This window comes from Labrus mixtus, chromosome 24 (genome assembly GCF_963584025.1).
Source record: "Labrus mixtus chromosome 24, fLabMix1.1, whole genome shotgun sequence".
Taxonomy (NCBI): Eukaryota; Metazoa; Chordata; class Actinopteri; order Labriformes; family Labridae; genus Labrus; species Labrus mixtus.
In genome coordinates, this window is record NC_083635.1 from 3239281 (window position 1) to 3254719 (window position 15439).

General features: G+C 39.3%; 1 protein-coding gene across 6 annotated transcripts in view; it reads left to right on the top strand.

Annotated features, from left to right (window-relative positions):
- Positions 1-15439, top strand: part of LOC132959797 (inositol polyphosphate-4-phosphatase type I A-like) — a 34244-nt gene that overhangs the window by 2613 nt on the left and 16192 nt on the right. For all 6 annotated transcript variants that reach the window (XM_061032998.1, XM_061033001.1, XM_061033002.1 and 3 more), the window contains exons 2-9: positions 4341-4433; positions 10981-11218; positions 12088-12132; positions 12250-12368; positions 13147-13263; positions 13381-13460; positions 14065-14176; positions 14526-14616. In XM_061032998.1, the coding sequence (XP_060888981.1) occupies positions 11113-11218; positions 12088-12132; positions 12250-12368; positions 13147-13263; positions 13381-13460; positions 14065-14176; positions 14526-14616 (670 nt within the window). In that variant the 5' untranslated portion in view covers positions 4341-4433; positions 10981-11112. The remainder of the gene's footprint in view (positions 1-4340; positions 4434-10980; positions 11219-12087; positions 12133-12249; positions 12369-13146; positions 13264-13380; positions 13461-14064; positions 14177-14525; positions 14617-15439) is intronic.

The window sequence follows — 15439 nt, forward strand, 5'->3', positions numbered from 1 at the left end:
GTGTGTGTGTGTGTGTGTGTGTGTGTGTGTGTGTGTGTGTGTGTGTGTGTGTGTGTGTGTGTGTGTGTGTGTGTGTGTGTGTGCGGATGAGATAGGACCACCACATGGACAGCATGGCATAAAACGTGATTTGTATCCCCATGGTCTCCACTGTAAAAAATATCTGTTGTATGAAGCACTCCTGTAAAAAAATGTGTATGATGTTCTGATGTGTCTTTACGACTGTTATCCAATTTGTCGTTTAGTCTGCTCTAACTGCACAGAGAACCACTTTATTAATAAAAGTTCACAGACAGGATCAAGCTGCTGAAAAGGGAAGATTTGCTTCTGCTGTTCTTCATCAGTATGAAAGGTAATTTAATGTCATTTGATTGTTATGTCAGTGAAAACAAAAATACATAACTTTCCAGATTGCTTGAAACATTGACAACATTTCTGTGCTGAAATGTTGCAAATGTATTCATGCAATTAAGACAGTGTGCAGTAGTTTGGCTGCATTTTTTGGTAAGAATTGATCCAATATTATGCACTTAGGACTTCTGTTTTTGTTGCTTTGATATTGAAACAGGTATCGATAACTTTTGATTTCCACTATAATCGTATTGAAGTTTAAAAATCTGGTATTGTGACAATCCTACGGTTGAGTTCAGTGTATTAGGCAGACCTGACAAATGCAATCTAATAAAAGAGTCTCGCAGTAAAAATCCCCTCATCATTGAGGCTTTAGTGTTCAGATTTTGTTGGCTTCCTTGATAGAAGAGATCAATGATGACTTTTTGCTGCAGACCCGGCACAGAAAGAGTTAATTGGCTTGACTGTTTGTGAGGCAGCGAGCTGTTAGAGAGAGACCAAAGGGTTAGGAAGGGGGAGGTAGAGAGAGATGGGGAGCAGGAGGAAGAGGAGATGGGAGAGCGCTGGCGGCAGCTGCAGTCTCTCAGCCTCGTGACGGCGTCTGCAGCAGCAGCGGCAGCAGCAGCAGCGTGAGTTTGTTTACATCCATCTTCCTCGGTTATGTGTGTAAACCCAGGCTTCCATCTGTCCACAGTTCACACCATCTTCACGCAGTTTAAAAACGTGACGCTCTTCTTACGTCTTTAGGCTGACATCTGAGCTGTTTAGGAGAAAGCGCACAATCATGCTCTTGGCTGTTTTTTTAACCATTGTCTGCATTCCTTGCTGCGAAACGATGCTGCGCTGTGACAGCAAAGATTTAGGATATTTATAAAAGTCTCTGCTGTGGTACAGGTGTTTTGGGGATTTTAAAATACTCTATTGCACATTAACATTTTGTAATACTTTGCGATTTGTGATGCAGATAAGAATAGAAAGAGATTGAAGAGAGTGACTCAAAATAAGCGGGGATAAAGATAATGTTTCCACTCAAGCATGACTTCAGAAAAGCCTCTCAGACCCTGGTGCATCTTGAATAAAGAAGAGTCTTTTAATCTGAGGATTATTTTCTCTTTTTATGTGTACAAATCACAATTTTGCACAGTCACCATCACCTTAACCTCAAAGTTATGTCTTTCTACTCTGTATGGTGTATACAATCCCAAAATCAAAGAAAATAATCAAAAAAAGCACAATTTAGAGTCTTGAACTAGTCAGTATTTGGCATTTTTTACCTGAAAATTACATCTTTTAGTTCTATTGTTGAGCAAGCAGGACTGTTTTTTGGATGTTTGTTGTCGATACCCTCTGAAATGTTACACATTATCAATCCTTATTCTTGGACAGTTTAATCTGGGGTCATCCCAGGGGATTTAGTCGACCGAGGTGACCTAGGCTGCTAACCTCAGAGGGAAAAAAGCTGCATCACTGTAGCATGAACGCTGGCAGGAAGATGCAAGATTTCAAACACAAAAGCATAGAAGTTTTGAGTTTGATCCAATCTGACAGCCTTTTTCTCGTCTTGTGACTTTTTGACCGTCTGTCTTCTCTTATATTCTCCCTTGGTGTTTAAAGGAAGTAACCTGTTTGCTGCACCTGTGATGAACAGTCTTCTGACCCTTTAGCTCCTTTATTATTGTTTGCACTGATGCAGATTCAGCACTTAAATCTAGATATGATGAATATTTAAATGTTAATCAAAGACATAAAGGGAACTTCAGCGTCGGACTGCACATGCAGAACAAAAAGCTGTGTCACAGCCAGGGCTCAGATTGCCAGCTGGAGATGGATGTGTGTGTGCTTGTGACACACAGCTTTTCTTGTTTTTTTAGCAGGTCTTTCTTCAGTGAGAACGCCCTGCATTTATTGCTGCCTGTTGGGTTTAACTTTTCTCTTGCTTAAATAATTGGATTGACTCAAGTTACAGTTCCATAAAATACAACAGATTTCATTCTAAACCATGGTATCTAAATCCTTGGAAATCTTTTAGCAATGTGGCTCTGTGGATAGCAAGTATAGCTTTATTTATGTCCCCTTTGAATATACCCTGCAGCCATCTTCCTTAAAGCCAAGAAATGTTGAGTGTTGGTTTGGCATGATTAGAGATCGCTCCACTCTAGGAAAGGTTTACATGTTTCTGTTGCATCAATAATGAAATAGAGAGAGAGCTTTTGTAGCACCATGACTGTGATAAGCCTGAAGAAACTTGTCTTGGAAGATGGTTAGAAGAGATCTATTCAAAAGTAACCTAGCAGCAGTTTGTTTTCCAGCTTTGATAAGTGGTGATTCAATCAGTCTTAACAAACCTTATTGCAAGAAGATCACTTCCTTTGTACTGTGAGAGATAGCTTACTAACCTTTACCCTGCAGAGTGCAGACTAACTTCTGCTTTCAGCGTCTCTTCAAACCCGACTGACCGTCTCCTGGGTCATGTTTGATCACACTATGCTCTGTTGTTCGTTGTAATACCGACTTCACAGCTGAATAAGATGATGTTTAGGTGTAAAAATCCAGCTTTTTCAGTGACACTTTATTACACTTTGCAGCTTTCACTCATGCTAAGAAAGATAATAATGCTGCTAGTTGACCGTAAGTGAACGTAATTCGATGAGTTTCTCTTCCTAAGGGAACTTGAATATGACTGTGATTTGCTCTTACATTTCCATAAGGACCAGTTTGAGTTTTTAAACTCTGATCCTGAGGTTGTTTAGTGCAGGATAGGGTCGTTTTCAGATCCTGATTTATGTACTGCTTTATAAATGTTACCCAAGGGATTGTTGATGATTTCCCCTCCTCGTTTAAGTGCTACTATATGTCCTGACTTCGAAGAGGTAGGATTTGCCTTCCTGAAACCTGAAAGTTTTTCTTGGCAGTGAAGTTTGTGCAAGGCAGAAAAAAAGGCGGATTGGAGGTAAATGTCGGGCTCCTTTTAAACACTTCCGGAAACAACAGAAGGAAGTCATGCTAACTTGAGCAAGAGGCAGTTTCTCACACGCACACCACACACACACACACACACACACACACACACACACACACACACACACACACACACACACACAGAATGTGTTTTGCTTGCTCTTCGTTTTGTGTGGAAAGTGCTTCAGTTTGCATCAGGTATCTGAAAAACAACTTCTGTATGAATATCTCAACTTGTTTCAAACGAGGATTTTGTAGCTGAATTTGACATTTTTGCATTATGAATCTGATTTAGCCGTGTAAGGTCACAAGAAGGTCCCGAGTATTTCAAGGCTGCAGTGGAAACATTTTTTATTTGTTGAAGATATCGAGTCATTTTTGTGCAGTAGAAGTGGAATAAACGTAGAAATACATGGTGATGTAGAGAGAGTGATGTGGCTCAGAGCGAGGGGGAGAAACTCAATACAGCCCTGTGTGTGTGTGTGTGTGTGTGTGTGTGTGTGTGTGTGTGTGTGTGTGTGTGTGTGTGTGTGTGTGTGTGTGTGTGTGTGTGTGTGTGTGTGTGTGTGTGTGTGTGTGTGTGTGTGTGTGTGTGTGTGTGTGTGTGTGTGTGTGTGTGTGTGTGTGTGTGTGTGTGTGTGTGTGTGTGTGTGTGAGTGAGGGTTTGGGCGATGCTCATTTTCATGTGAAAGGGGCTACAGCTGCTCTGTCCCTCCAAAGAAATTATTCATGCTTTATTCTAATGTCTATCCCACAGGACACACACACACACACACACACACACACACACACACACACACACACACACACACACACACACACACACACACACACACACACACATACAAATGCACACAGGGACAGGGAGCTTCTATTACTGTTTCAGTAGAGCAACATGGGGGCAAATCTGTTTGTGACAAGCCTGCTCTGTCGTTTTTTGTTTTTCTGGTAGAAAGTGAGCAGCAATGAGCTCTTAGATACCGACTGGAAATGTTTACTAAAACTGACTTTTAAAAAAAAATTCTCTTTAGATTGTAAACTGTTGCTGCTCTGGTCTTGAAATCGTCCTCACTGAAGGTGGATCAACGTACCTGCTCTCCTCCTCTTCATCCCCTCAATAGATTGTGAGTACATTTCTGATTTCTTTAATTGATTTAAAAATCAGCTCTCTATCTGTGACCTCAGGTTACCATGGAAACGTGTATAAATGAGTCATCTAACTATAGCAATAGTTCAAAAAGTTAAAGGGTTTCACTTAAGTGTGAATACAGAACAGCATGTTCCTCTGGTTTGTATCTACAAAGAGATCCTTTTTTCTGCAAAGGTGCTTTAGTTGAAAGATTTGCTAAGTTAAATCGGCTGCTTCATAAAGCCTTGAAATCACTTTAATAATGGAGGAAGTTAAAATTCTCATCTGAGTTATTCTGCAGATATATATCAGTTAAGTATTTGCAGAAAGTCCTTTGAAAACAGTAAATTGTTAAGAAAGTTGATCTTGACCTGCATCAAAACATTTATGAAGGATCCTCTTCACCGGGCTGGAGGAGACTTTGAACAGAGATAAGTTGGTTTTCAGAAGAAAAAAATCCTTTTTGAAACCCTCTCAAGTCTTTGAACTAGTTTGAACTCCCCTAAGGTGGAGAGAGTTTTTTTTTAACATTAATGGCTGTAAAAGAAGACAGCCTGCAGTATTGATCATAATCAAATGAAATTCCTCATATTTGTTCTCCTGAGACAGATCCTGCATGTTTGCTTACATGCAGCTCGGAGAAAGCATGTATACAACCAGGCAACAAACAATGCACCGGCATAAAAAACAATTTAATTATAATGTCTTGAATAATTTGGCAGATAATGTTTTGAACAACCAAAACAAAGCAATGAACCATTGGCAAACTTTTCTGTTTTTGTATGATTGTGCATTTTATATATATATATATATATATCTATATTATATATTATATAGATATATATATCTATATTATGTATTTGCATTTTGGACAGATGATGGGACGCAAAAAAGGGAACTTCAGATGTTACTTATGCAAACTTTCACAGTTATATGACATCTAATGGACCAAAAAGTGTTACTATAAAAATTTCAGACCCTAACACAGTAGGTTCAAGTGATGATATACTTTCCTCTCTGTTACAAAAAGAGGAAGTTAATGCTTTTCAACAGATACTGAGAATCAATCAGTCCTCTTAAACATTTTCGGTATGTTTCTAGTTTCCTTTAATCTTAAATCACCATCTGCTGCATCCTCCGTTCAAGGTTGTGATTATGTGTTTATCTTGGTTTGCGGTGGTCCTTCTGTTGCGGGATGTCGTATGAAAGAAAGAACCAAATTTAGAAAAATGTGTCGTCCCGTCTGAGACAAGATGTGAGCAGACACAGAAGCGTGTGGTGTGTGAAAGGCCTGTTGGCAAAGAGGAAGCTGTAAAATTGTTTTTCACCATGTATGGGCAACTGGACTCTCACTCTCGTGCACTCTGTCCTTAAAACTGAGACCCAAGATTTAAACACACCCGCATCCATGAGCAGAGATATATACAAACAGAGAAGATGAGCTCACTCCGTAAGGCAAGCACTCTTGAATTTAGAGACTTTGAACCTGGTTGCAACTTATCTTGCCCATATATTTCAAATGAGCTGCAACATTCAAAAACTACCTGTTTGGGCTCTCCAACAAGTGCATTACCCATGCATTCATTCTTCACTCTAAGCTAAATATGCAAAATGAGAACAAAGAATATCCAGATTTCTCAGGCAATTGTCCTGAAAAGCTCCCCATAATTGTTCTTTTTAATTGACCTTTAGGCTCGTTTATACCCCTTATAATACGCCGAAATCCACTTTGTGAATCCTGGATTTGGGTTTTATGTGTCAGGAGCTTTAGCCTGGAATTAACCGTGGTCTATAGTGCCTGTTTGTGTGTGTGTGTGCCCCAATTCATGTGACTCACAGACCTACACACACATAATTCTCTGACACACCAGGCTAAATATGGCGCTCCCTTATAAGGCAGATTTTCCCCCTCAGTGAAGTTTCTGTGCAGTTTCAGGATCGAAGAGGAGTTTAACTTCCTTTAGTTTGCTGCTCTTTTTTTTTGCTATATATATATTTTGGCAAGAAAGTGGAGATTCTGTGTGCCAAATAAGTTCATTTAAAGTGTTAAATCTGTCGTCTGTTGCAGGTCGTTCTTAAAGGGATTTGCACTGAATGTGAGGTGTTAGGATGCATGGTTAATTAAAACTTCAGAAGGAAAGTAATGGTGTTATGTGTCTTCTTAGGGTTAATATATGTATTTTATGATACATAGCTTAATGCACAAATAACCATGATTTCTTCTGTATTTTACCTACATGTGTTTAGTAAATGGCGATTCCTGGGTACCTAAGACTTCAAAAGACAGATCAATAGTTATAAATATATTTAGGATGTTGATGTCTGTAATGAGTTTAGGATGCTGAATAATTCCACATCTTTGATAAGAAAAACTTGGAAGCAAATGCTTTTACTTAATCTCCTTCTCCTGTGTCATCTTTTTGGCTTTGTGAGTGGAAAATGTGACTCCTGTTGGCTGAGAGTCTGGAAATTTCTTACTAGGTTCAGGAACAAATTTTTTTAAAATTGCACCAAGACTTGTCGCTCTTTCTGCACATTTGCTAAATGAAAAAAATATAGGCTGATAATTTCATTGGTTTTGCAGGTATTTGGTTAGTTGTTTGTTATTCGTTCAATGTGAGCTCTTATAATTCCATTCCACATAACTCGCAAGATCTTTTAAACTTTTCAAGCATGCATCTTTTACTACTACATCATGGGAGCTTTAAAAGGAGACATACTGTGGATTGTAACCCGTGACATCAACCAGACGACTGTCGTCTTCGCTGTGTGCATGTTCTGGCATAAGGAGTCATGTTTTAGCAGGAACCTGCTGCTGATGTATCAACATAAGAGAAACCTGAGCCAAGCTGACTGAGAGCTCTTTGATCTGGTCACTCTATATGTGCGTGTTTCAATGTGTGTGAGTGTGTGTTAGTGTGTGTCCATGCATCATGGGATTCATAAATCTGCAGTGAGAGCGCTGGAGCCACACTGACTGCTGTGCTCTTATAGAAACAGAAACAACTGAAGCTTGTATACATGCACAGGTTTGATTCATGAGGACATCTAGTTATGAGTTATTGTACATATTTTATATCAATAAACCTTTGAAACTATAGAGCTCTAAACATTTGGTGTATTGTTCCTATTCCTAGGCATACCTGATCAAGTGTGCTGTCAGCGACTTCATGGATAGATCTTTAATTTTATATTGAGCCTATACTATTTAATTCATTCATTTTTGTTGCCTCTCAGAATCATAGAGCCAAGGTCCTCTTTATTGAACGAATATTAACTTTGTTCAACACAATCATCCTGCATGAGCAGATCAGAATGACAGTCCCTTCTGACTTTAAGACTTCATCTTGATTTTTGTGTCTTTAGTGCAACATATTTGATCTTACAAGCTTTAAAGGGATCATCATTATGAAGGCAGGCAGCTTAAACGAAGGATTGTAAATGTCTGACAGCACTGAATAAATACTGCAGACATCCCTTTAACCCCTTTCTTCTCCTCTTTTAAATCTCAAAACCATTTCTCACACACAACTCTTTTTTGTTTACTTGTGACTGTCTCTTCTCATCAGCACAACACTCATGCAGCTCAGCTAAAAGGCCCTACAGACCGATGACTGAGTGTTTGTGCAGGCAGCACTTTAATCTGATCACAGAGTACAGAATGTGTCTGCTTGTATTTGTCTCTAACCTCGCTGTCACAGCTCCTGTTGTTACATTAATATTGAATATTTGCACAAACAGCCTCCTCCAGAGACGCGGCAGGTATGTCGCCTCCTCAAGAAAATCCAGTTATGGAGCTGTCTCTTTACTCATCTTGTGCTGCAGTCATCACATTTCACTGTCTCCCTTGTTTGTCCTCCGATTTATGATGTTGCCCCTTCTTTAAGCTGCCTGTTTACATTTCTGGCATTGCATCTACAGTATCTGTCTTTATCTTCCTGGTTCATTTACAGGTGCTTTTAAAGGCGTTACATCTGCCAAAACTTAAACAACCCTCACTGATATTCACAGAGAGTATATAACAATCGTGGTTATCGCAGAATAATCGAGCAGGAATGGACATTCCTTCTGATGCATCTATGTCTGGATGGATTCTGGTGTGTAATGTGAACGGCCACAGCAGCAGCGAGTGGGGAACACATGTGGAGAATAGAAAAAAAGGAACAAGTTACAGAAAGTACAGTCAGACTTGAAACATCCCTCAAAGTAACAACTGCAACTTTAAAGGTCAAGGGATATACATTTCATTCACCGCCTACACAGTCTGCAGCAGAGGTTCACATGTCTCAACTTAATGGAGAGACTATCTTTTTCAACTTCTGTTTAAACCGTCAGCTCCAAATAATCACAAAGTTTATCTTATAAGGTGGAAACTCACAACATTTCTGGAAGAGTTTTAACATAATCCTTGTTAATATCCCTGTTAATACGAAGACTGTTCATCATCACTGGTCTACGCAATAATCGATGATGTTCTGTCATCGCATCGATGCAGAATAATCCACGTCTCCTAGAAACGGTTACTCTGAACACCCCTAGGTAATGCTGTTTTTTAAAATGAATTATCATTCTTTATGCAGGTAAAAATAAAACCGTTTGATTACCTATGAAACGCTGTGAAAAGCCTCTTTTAACTGTGATAAAATCGCATTAAAAAAACGTCTGATTTTTTTAGGATAGGATAATACTTTATTGATCCCCAGAGGGGAAATTCGGGCGTTACAGCAGCACAGACAAGAAAGCTCAAAAATACACATTAAACAGAATAGATAAGATAAATAAAAATAAAAATAAAAACAGGGGGTATAAACACCGAAACAGTGCAAAAATACTTAATAAAAGCAAGAAAATAGACGAAATGAGAGAGAAAGAAAAAAGAGTCGGAGCTGCTGCAACAGGCTGCCGACTCTCAGCACCCGTTGAAAAGTAAAAAACAACAACCTATATTTCTAAATGTTCTTGGATTCTTCAACACTGTGGTCAAGTAAAATTATAAACACATACAGGTAAATGACTAACATTTAGGAAATGTGACTCTAAACTAATCATTTAATGTTTTTTATGACAGTTTAACATTTTTCTGCTTTTTTCCCAACTTAATGGAGAGATTGGATGTGAAAGGTCGTGATGCAGAAAATCTTCTTCTTTCTCGCCCTCACACTGAGCTGAGGGCAGACGTATTTCTGGTTCTATAAATATTTCTTTATTCTGTTTGTATTTATAGACTGGTAAACAGAGAGGGGCACGTGTCTGTTAGCATGCAACTGAGCATCATCTGTCCTGCACCCATGAGTGCCCTCAACATCAGCATGTGTGTTATGATCTGTTTGCACTCATAAATTTCACACGTTTTTACTAATGTTCACTCCAGCAGTGTGTGGATTTGCATCTGCTTTCGTCTACCCACTGAAAAACTTACACATTTGCATTTCATCTGCCTCTTTATGCCCACTGAAAGATTATCATATGTTGGTGTTGCTAGGAGACTCTAGGGTGAGGCCTTTCTTCTTCTCCTCCTCCTCATTTTCTTTTCATTTCTGAAACTTTTTATTTATCTGTCTCCTCTAAAATGTCTCTCCTCCATCCTCCTCCCCTCACCTGAGCTCCTCCTCACACAGTTGTGCTTCCCACATTTAGAGTTTTTTCTGCTCTGTTTCCTCTTAAATTTCTCTCTTTAGGGATCCATTTCCCTAAAGTTTTCAGCCTGTAGATGAGTAACTGTCCCACTCTTTGCTGCCTCTCCTGCTCTCATTCCCTCTGTCCCATTTTGTTAAAGAGCAATTAGCCTATTTGAAGCACAGCAGAGAACCAGAGGGACGAGAAGCTGGAGATGGAGAGGCACTGTGGTCTAGTTAGACAATTTGCAGATGGATATCTGTGAGGGTTATTCTGGTAGAAGTGTGCTGTTTTTATAATAGAAACATATTTTTTGTAACTCAGGTTTGGCTCAGAGTTACAGTAGTGATTCACGTCAGAGCTGTTGTGGACAGACAGAACTTTATTTTCAGTTTTCTTGGGGTTTTGAGGTTTGGTTTGTTAACAAATTTTACCCTTCACAATCAATCTTTCACAAACAGGCCAACAGAGTGGTCTCATTTTAATAGTGGTTCTGGGTTATTAGTGTGCGGCCTACTTCCTTCTATGTGGTTCACCACTGAGTGCCCGATATGCTGCCCCACTTCAGTGACTCAAGATGCAGTGCCCTACATCTGTCAAACATCTGGAGCTACCTGCATGGAGGAGAATCTACCTGATTTACACTAGAGTTTGGATTTATGGTGCATCTATTTGGTACCAATAGGAACTTCAACAAGACTGAGTCTGGGGGTTTGGGGATTCAATATTATCACTAATGAAGTGGGGACGATTAATAAAGAATGTTTTTTATCACCAATGTTTGTTTCTGGCAAAGTAAATGACTCTGTGCCAGTGCACGGACAGAAAACACAGAAGAGGAAGTTGTAAAATGTGTGATTTTCAACCTTTAATGGCGAGAGTTTGATTTAATTCTTCAGAACATTTGTCTTCTTCTCTCTCTTTAGAGAGGCGTGCTGGTTAACGGAGCAGCTGTGGATGTGAGCAGAAAGAGGACCACATCACATGGGAGTGTGTGCCGGTGTGTGTGAGGGTGTGTGTTCTGGCCTCCTGCCGTCGCCCGCTCTTCCAGGACAGGCATGGCGGGGGGCAGAGAGCGCGGCTCCCGGATACAGAGGCCGTGGTCGGTGTACCGGGCAAGCACGTTCGAGCTGTCCAGTGAGATGATCGGCCTCGCACTCGCAGGTGAGAAGAGATTCATCTCTAATGAAGGAGCTGGAACAGCACATTTCCAACATCTTTTGCTTAAAAGGATCATTGAAGGGCGTATGTATCAATCGAAATAGGTGCAGATTATTATTATTATTTTTTATTATATGTGAATATACATTTTTCATGTAGACCCTGGAAACTTCTACATCATATTTTAGTATTTTACTAAAACTTCTAACATGTCTTTGTCTGTGGAGATGTTGACTGCATATCTTGTGAATTAATATAAATGCTTCATATAAAAGCACGAGTTCAGTTTGATTAAATAATACAACACATGTAAAAGATAAGCACAAGCTGCCATTAATGTGAGCTCCTTGCAGCATCATAGAAACTAAAATTAAACTCTGACACACGCTCAGCTGGCCGTGTGTTGAACTTGTGTGGGAGCCTGTGGGATCGTAATGAGGCATGAAGACTGCTCTTTCATCTGCTAACCAATCACACTTTATACCCTTTAAGATTACAGTGGGTCGAGGGGTTATGCAAACAAATCGAAGTGTGACAGTAGAATATTTTCACTGTCTCTTTTGATCAGTTTGGTCTGTATCAGCATCAAAATATGCGGCAACATTGCCAGAAGTTCTCATTAAACAAGAATATTTAAAAAGTTTAAGTATCTGTTTTATTTATAATATCAGTATGACATTAACTCAACTTGCAAAATAAACACAGCGGAGCATTTAGAAGTGAAGAAGTATTAAAAGTAGAGTTAAATAGAATATGTTTTAATCAAAGTACAGTTAATGTAGCTTAAAATTCTGCTTAAGCAAAATCTTCAGAGTTTGCTGCATCTGTTTTGTTTGATTTCTCATGTTTTGTGACTTGTTGGTTGTTTCCAGGAAATAGCCAGGACCCAGATGAGCCTGTGCTGGAGTTCAGTGTCAGTAAGTGAAACTCAAAACACTCATCCTGCGCTTTATGTGCTGAAGAACAATAGTTAGAGAGAGTATGTAGTTTTGTGAGTGTTGCCTTTTAGCTCAGTTGGTGTATTCCTCCTCCAGCCTGCACAGACCTGCTGACTCCTGCTTTGGATCGAAAACCCAACAGCTTTGTAGCAGTGAGCTGCACGACACCACCGCAGGCCTTCTGGACCAAACACGCCCAGACTGAAGTCATAGAGGTCAGACTCCAAAACACTCTCTTATCCTAAAGTCAGGACACAAATCCCTTTCCCCTCGTATTGTGACACACTCAGAGAACTCACACTCGCAGGTGAAATCTGTCTAATTTGGTCATCTGAATCTCTGTCGATGACTGTTTCATCCGCCCACACCTCCCTCATCTCTTTTGTAAATGCGCACAAGCAGAGATAAATGAATTTACTCAGCCGCAACCAAACACTTTATGAAAACCTTTCATCCCTCTGATCTCCAAAAATGTACCTCCGACCACCTGAAACCGGCCATTTAGGGTGTCACTTTGCATAACGTTTAATTGAAAACATTTTTTATACGTGCCCCCAAAAGCAGCATGAGTCATTAAAAGGTTTAACAGAAAGAGCAAAGGAGTGGAAATTGGTGAACATTATGATTATTTTTGAGCATTTTGCAAAGAATGATTTTGAATATTTAGCTTAGTCAGACAAAGTGAAGAAATAAGCAGTAATCTGCCACATTAGAAAGAGAAGTTGATGTCTTTATTTCACCTTGAATTCTCAGTTCCACTACAAATAATTAAGAGAAAGTAAAAAAAAACAACTTGACAAGTTTTAAAAAACAACAATAATGACATAGAAAAATGCTGAAATCGTACAATCAGTAGCAGCTTAATATGCAGCGTAACGATGCCTTTTCAACCAAAGTATGAAGCTATAAGTTGTAAATAAAATAAGTGAAGCTTTAGTTGATCAAAAATGATCTTTCTGTGAACTCATAATGATTTTCTTGGTCCATCCACAGGGCACCAGTAACCCCATCTTCCTCAGCAGCATCGCCTTCTTCCAGGAGTCCAACATCACGCAGCAGACGCAGGTCAAACTGGCCGTGTACGACGTGAAGGACCGCTCGCAGGGAACGGTACACACACCCTTAACATTGAATGTTTTCCACTTGTTGGACTAATTTCCTTAAGTTGTACCAGTTAATATAAAGAATCAGTAAACAGTGGTTCATGTCGTCTCCGTGTCTCCTCAGATGTACATGTTGGGCTCGGCACTGTTTCCTGTGAAGGAGTTGTTGCAAGAGAGAAGCCACAGATTACAGCTCGAACTCAGGTAACACAAACACTCTGATTTCGTCCTCTAAGAAACTTCATCTTTAAATATAAAGCTTCTTAATTATACCACTAAGTTCCTTTAACTGTTGTTATTTATTTCTATTTATTGAACCAGGGGAGAAACTCAGTCTTAAAAATCTTATGAAACTCTGTCCTGTGTCTTTGTAGGAGATTTATCTGTTCTTTGTCACTTCTAAACATTTTCTTCCTCTTGATATAAAACTACTTTATCACAAAAGGTTGTTAACATTTGAAAAATTCACATGATGTTAAGTATATATACATAGAAACAGGAACTGGAAATGTTTAAAATACAAATGTTTTCTGACTTCCTTCCTTTCTGCACATATATTTCTTGTGACAAGAAGCAGCGAGATTCACAATAAACATTTAATAATCCTGAAAACGACTTCAGTTAGAATGAATTATCATCGTTTAATTAATCAGAATTTTCCAAAGGAAAATGGCTGATTAAATGTCAAATGTCAATTTGCAGAAACTTACATTTATTTATTTTTTGATTATAAAAAAATCCTATCTAACCCTCACCCCTAATTCTAACCCTCTAATGCAAATGAAATCAATTTGCTTTCAATGGACAGATCAGCAGAGAACCAGCGGGTGGGGAACGTCACCATAGCAGCCTGGCAGATGGAGGAGAGAGCAGATCAGAGGATGTCGGTCAGCCGACTGCCGGACAGCATCAACGGCCGGGTGAGAGGAAAATATGGAGTCTGTGTAGTGTGGATGTAAAAACTTGTGATATGTTGAAGGAAACTCTGTATAAACTCCCTTCATGTGAGTTTATATGTCTGTAATGTTGGAAACTTAAACATGTACTGCAGGTCATTAGATCTTATTATCGTTCAAATGTGTCTCTGATGTTTCTTGTCCTTGTGTCATCACAAACACATCACACATCATCACGTGGCAGTTAAACTTTGTGTTGGAGCCTGTGAGTGTGGTCAGAGTGTGGGGGAGGTGAGTGGGGGCCTGAACGAGGTGGAGGTGGTTATCTGGCTCTGTAACATCAGAAGAATGTGTGTTTGTGTGTGTCCTGCAGACGATGCTGACTGTTGATGAAAGCCTCACAGAGTCGATGGGAGTGAGGATCAAATACGCCTCACTATGCAAAGACACCCTGCTGCGCTCAGGTACTACAGCATCTTTATTCTCGACCTTTATTCTTTCTACTAAGACACTTAGAAATGACCAAACTGCAAGTTTAGAAGAAATTCAGTGAGCAGGTTTAAGAAAGTTTTAGATTTTGAACCTCGGCTGTTTTGCATTTTTCAAATTCCTGCAGAAGTTTCTCATGTCTTGAACATCGTTTAGTTGCAACAAAATTCCTGAAAACACAAAAAAACTTTTGATAAACAAACTATAACCCATAACACAGCCTGCAGCTCAGTGTCAAACACAAACCAGAATAGAAACTGTGTTATACTGAACAGGCTGGGATTGTTTGCTTCTTTAAAGGGGTCTGAATGAGAGCTGCTGTTGGTTTTTAGAGGAACCGATATCATAAATACTGAAGACAGCTGATATTTGTTTTCTCATGTGACTGTAGAACGTTTCCGTACTAATCCACAGGTGAAACACTTTAAAGAAACAGGGTAGTTCTGACCAACATCTCAACCTGCTGAAAAATTTGTGCAATGAAGCACATTTAAAAGCAAGTGAAAATGCAAATCAGAACATAAAGTTGACTTTATGAAAATCTATAATAAAGAACCCCCCTGATAAAGTTGGATCTAAAATTGAATACTAAATAAAATGTATGAATATGTATGGAAACTCTGTGTAAAACTCTTGTGTGCCTCAGTTCAGTCACGAAAGGCTCCATGTTTAAAAATACATCAGACCCTTTAATCATATCACGAGGTCTAAATGTATTGATTTTCAGCAGAGAGTGGGAGGGATCCGTTTACCTCAGAGATACGTCTCTGATCCAGAAATAACACAATAAGATTAATA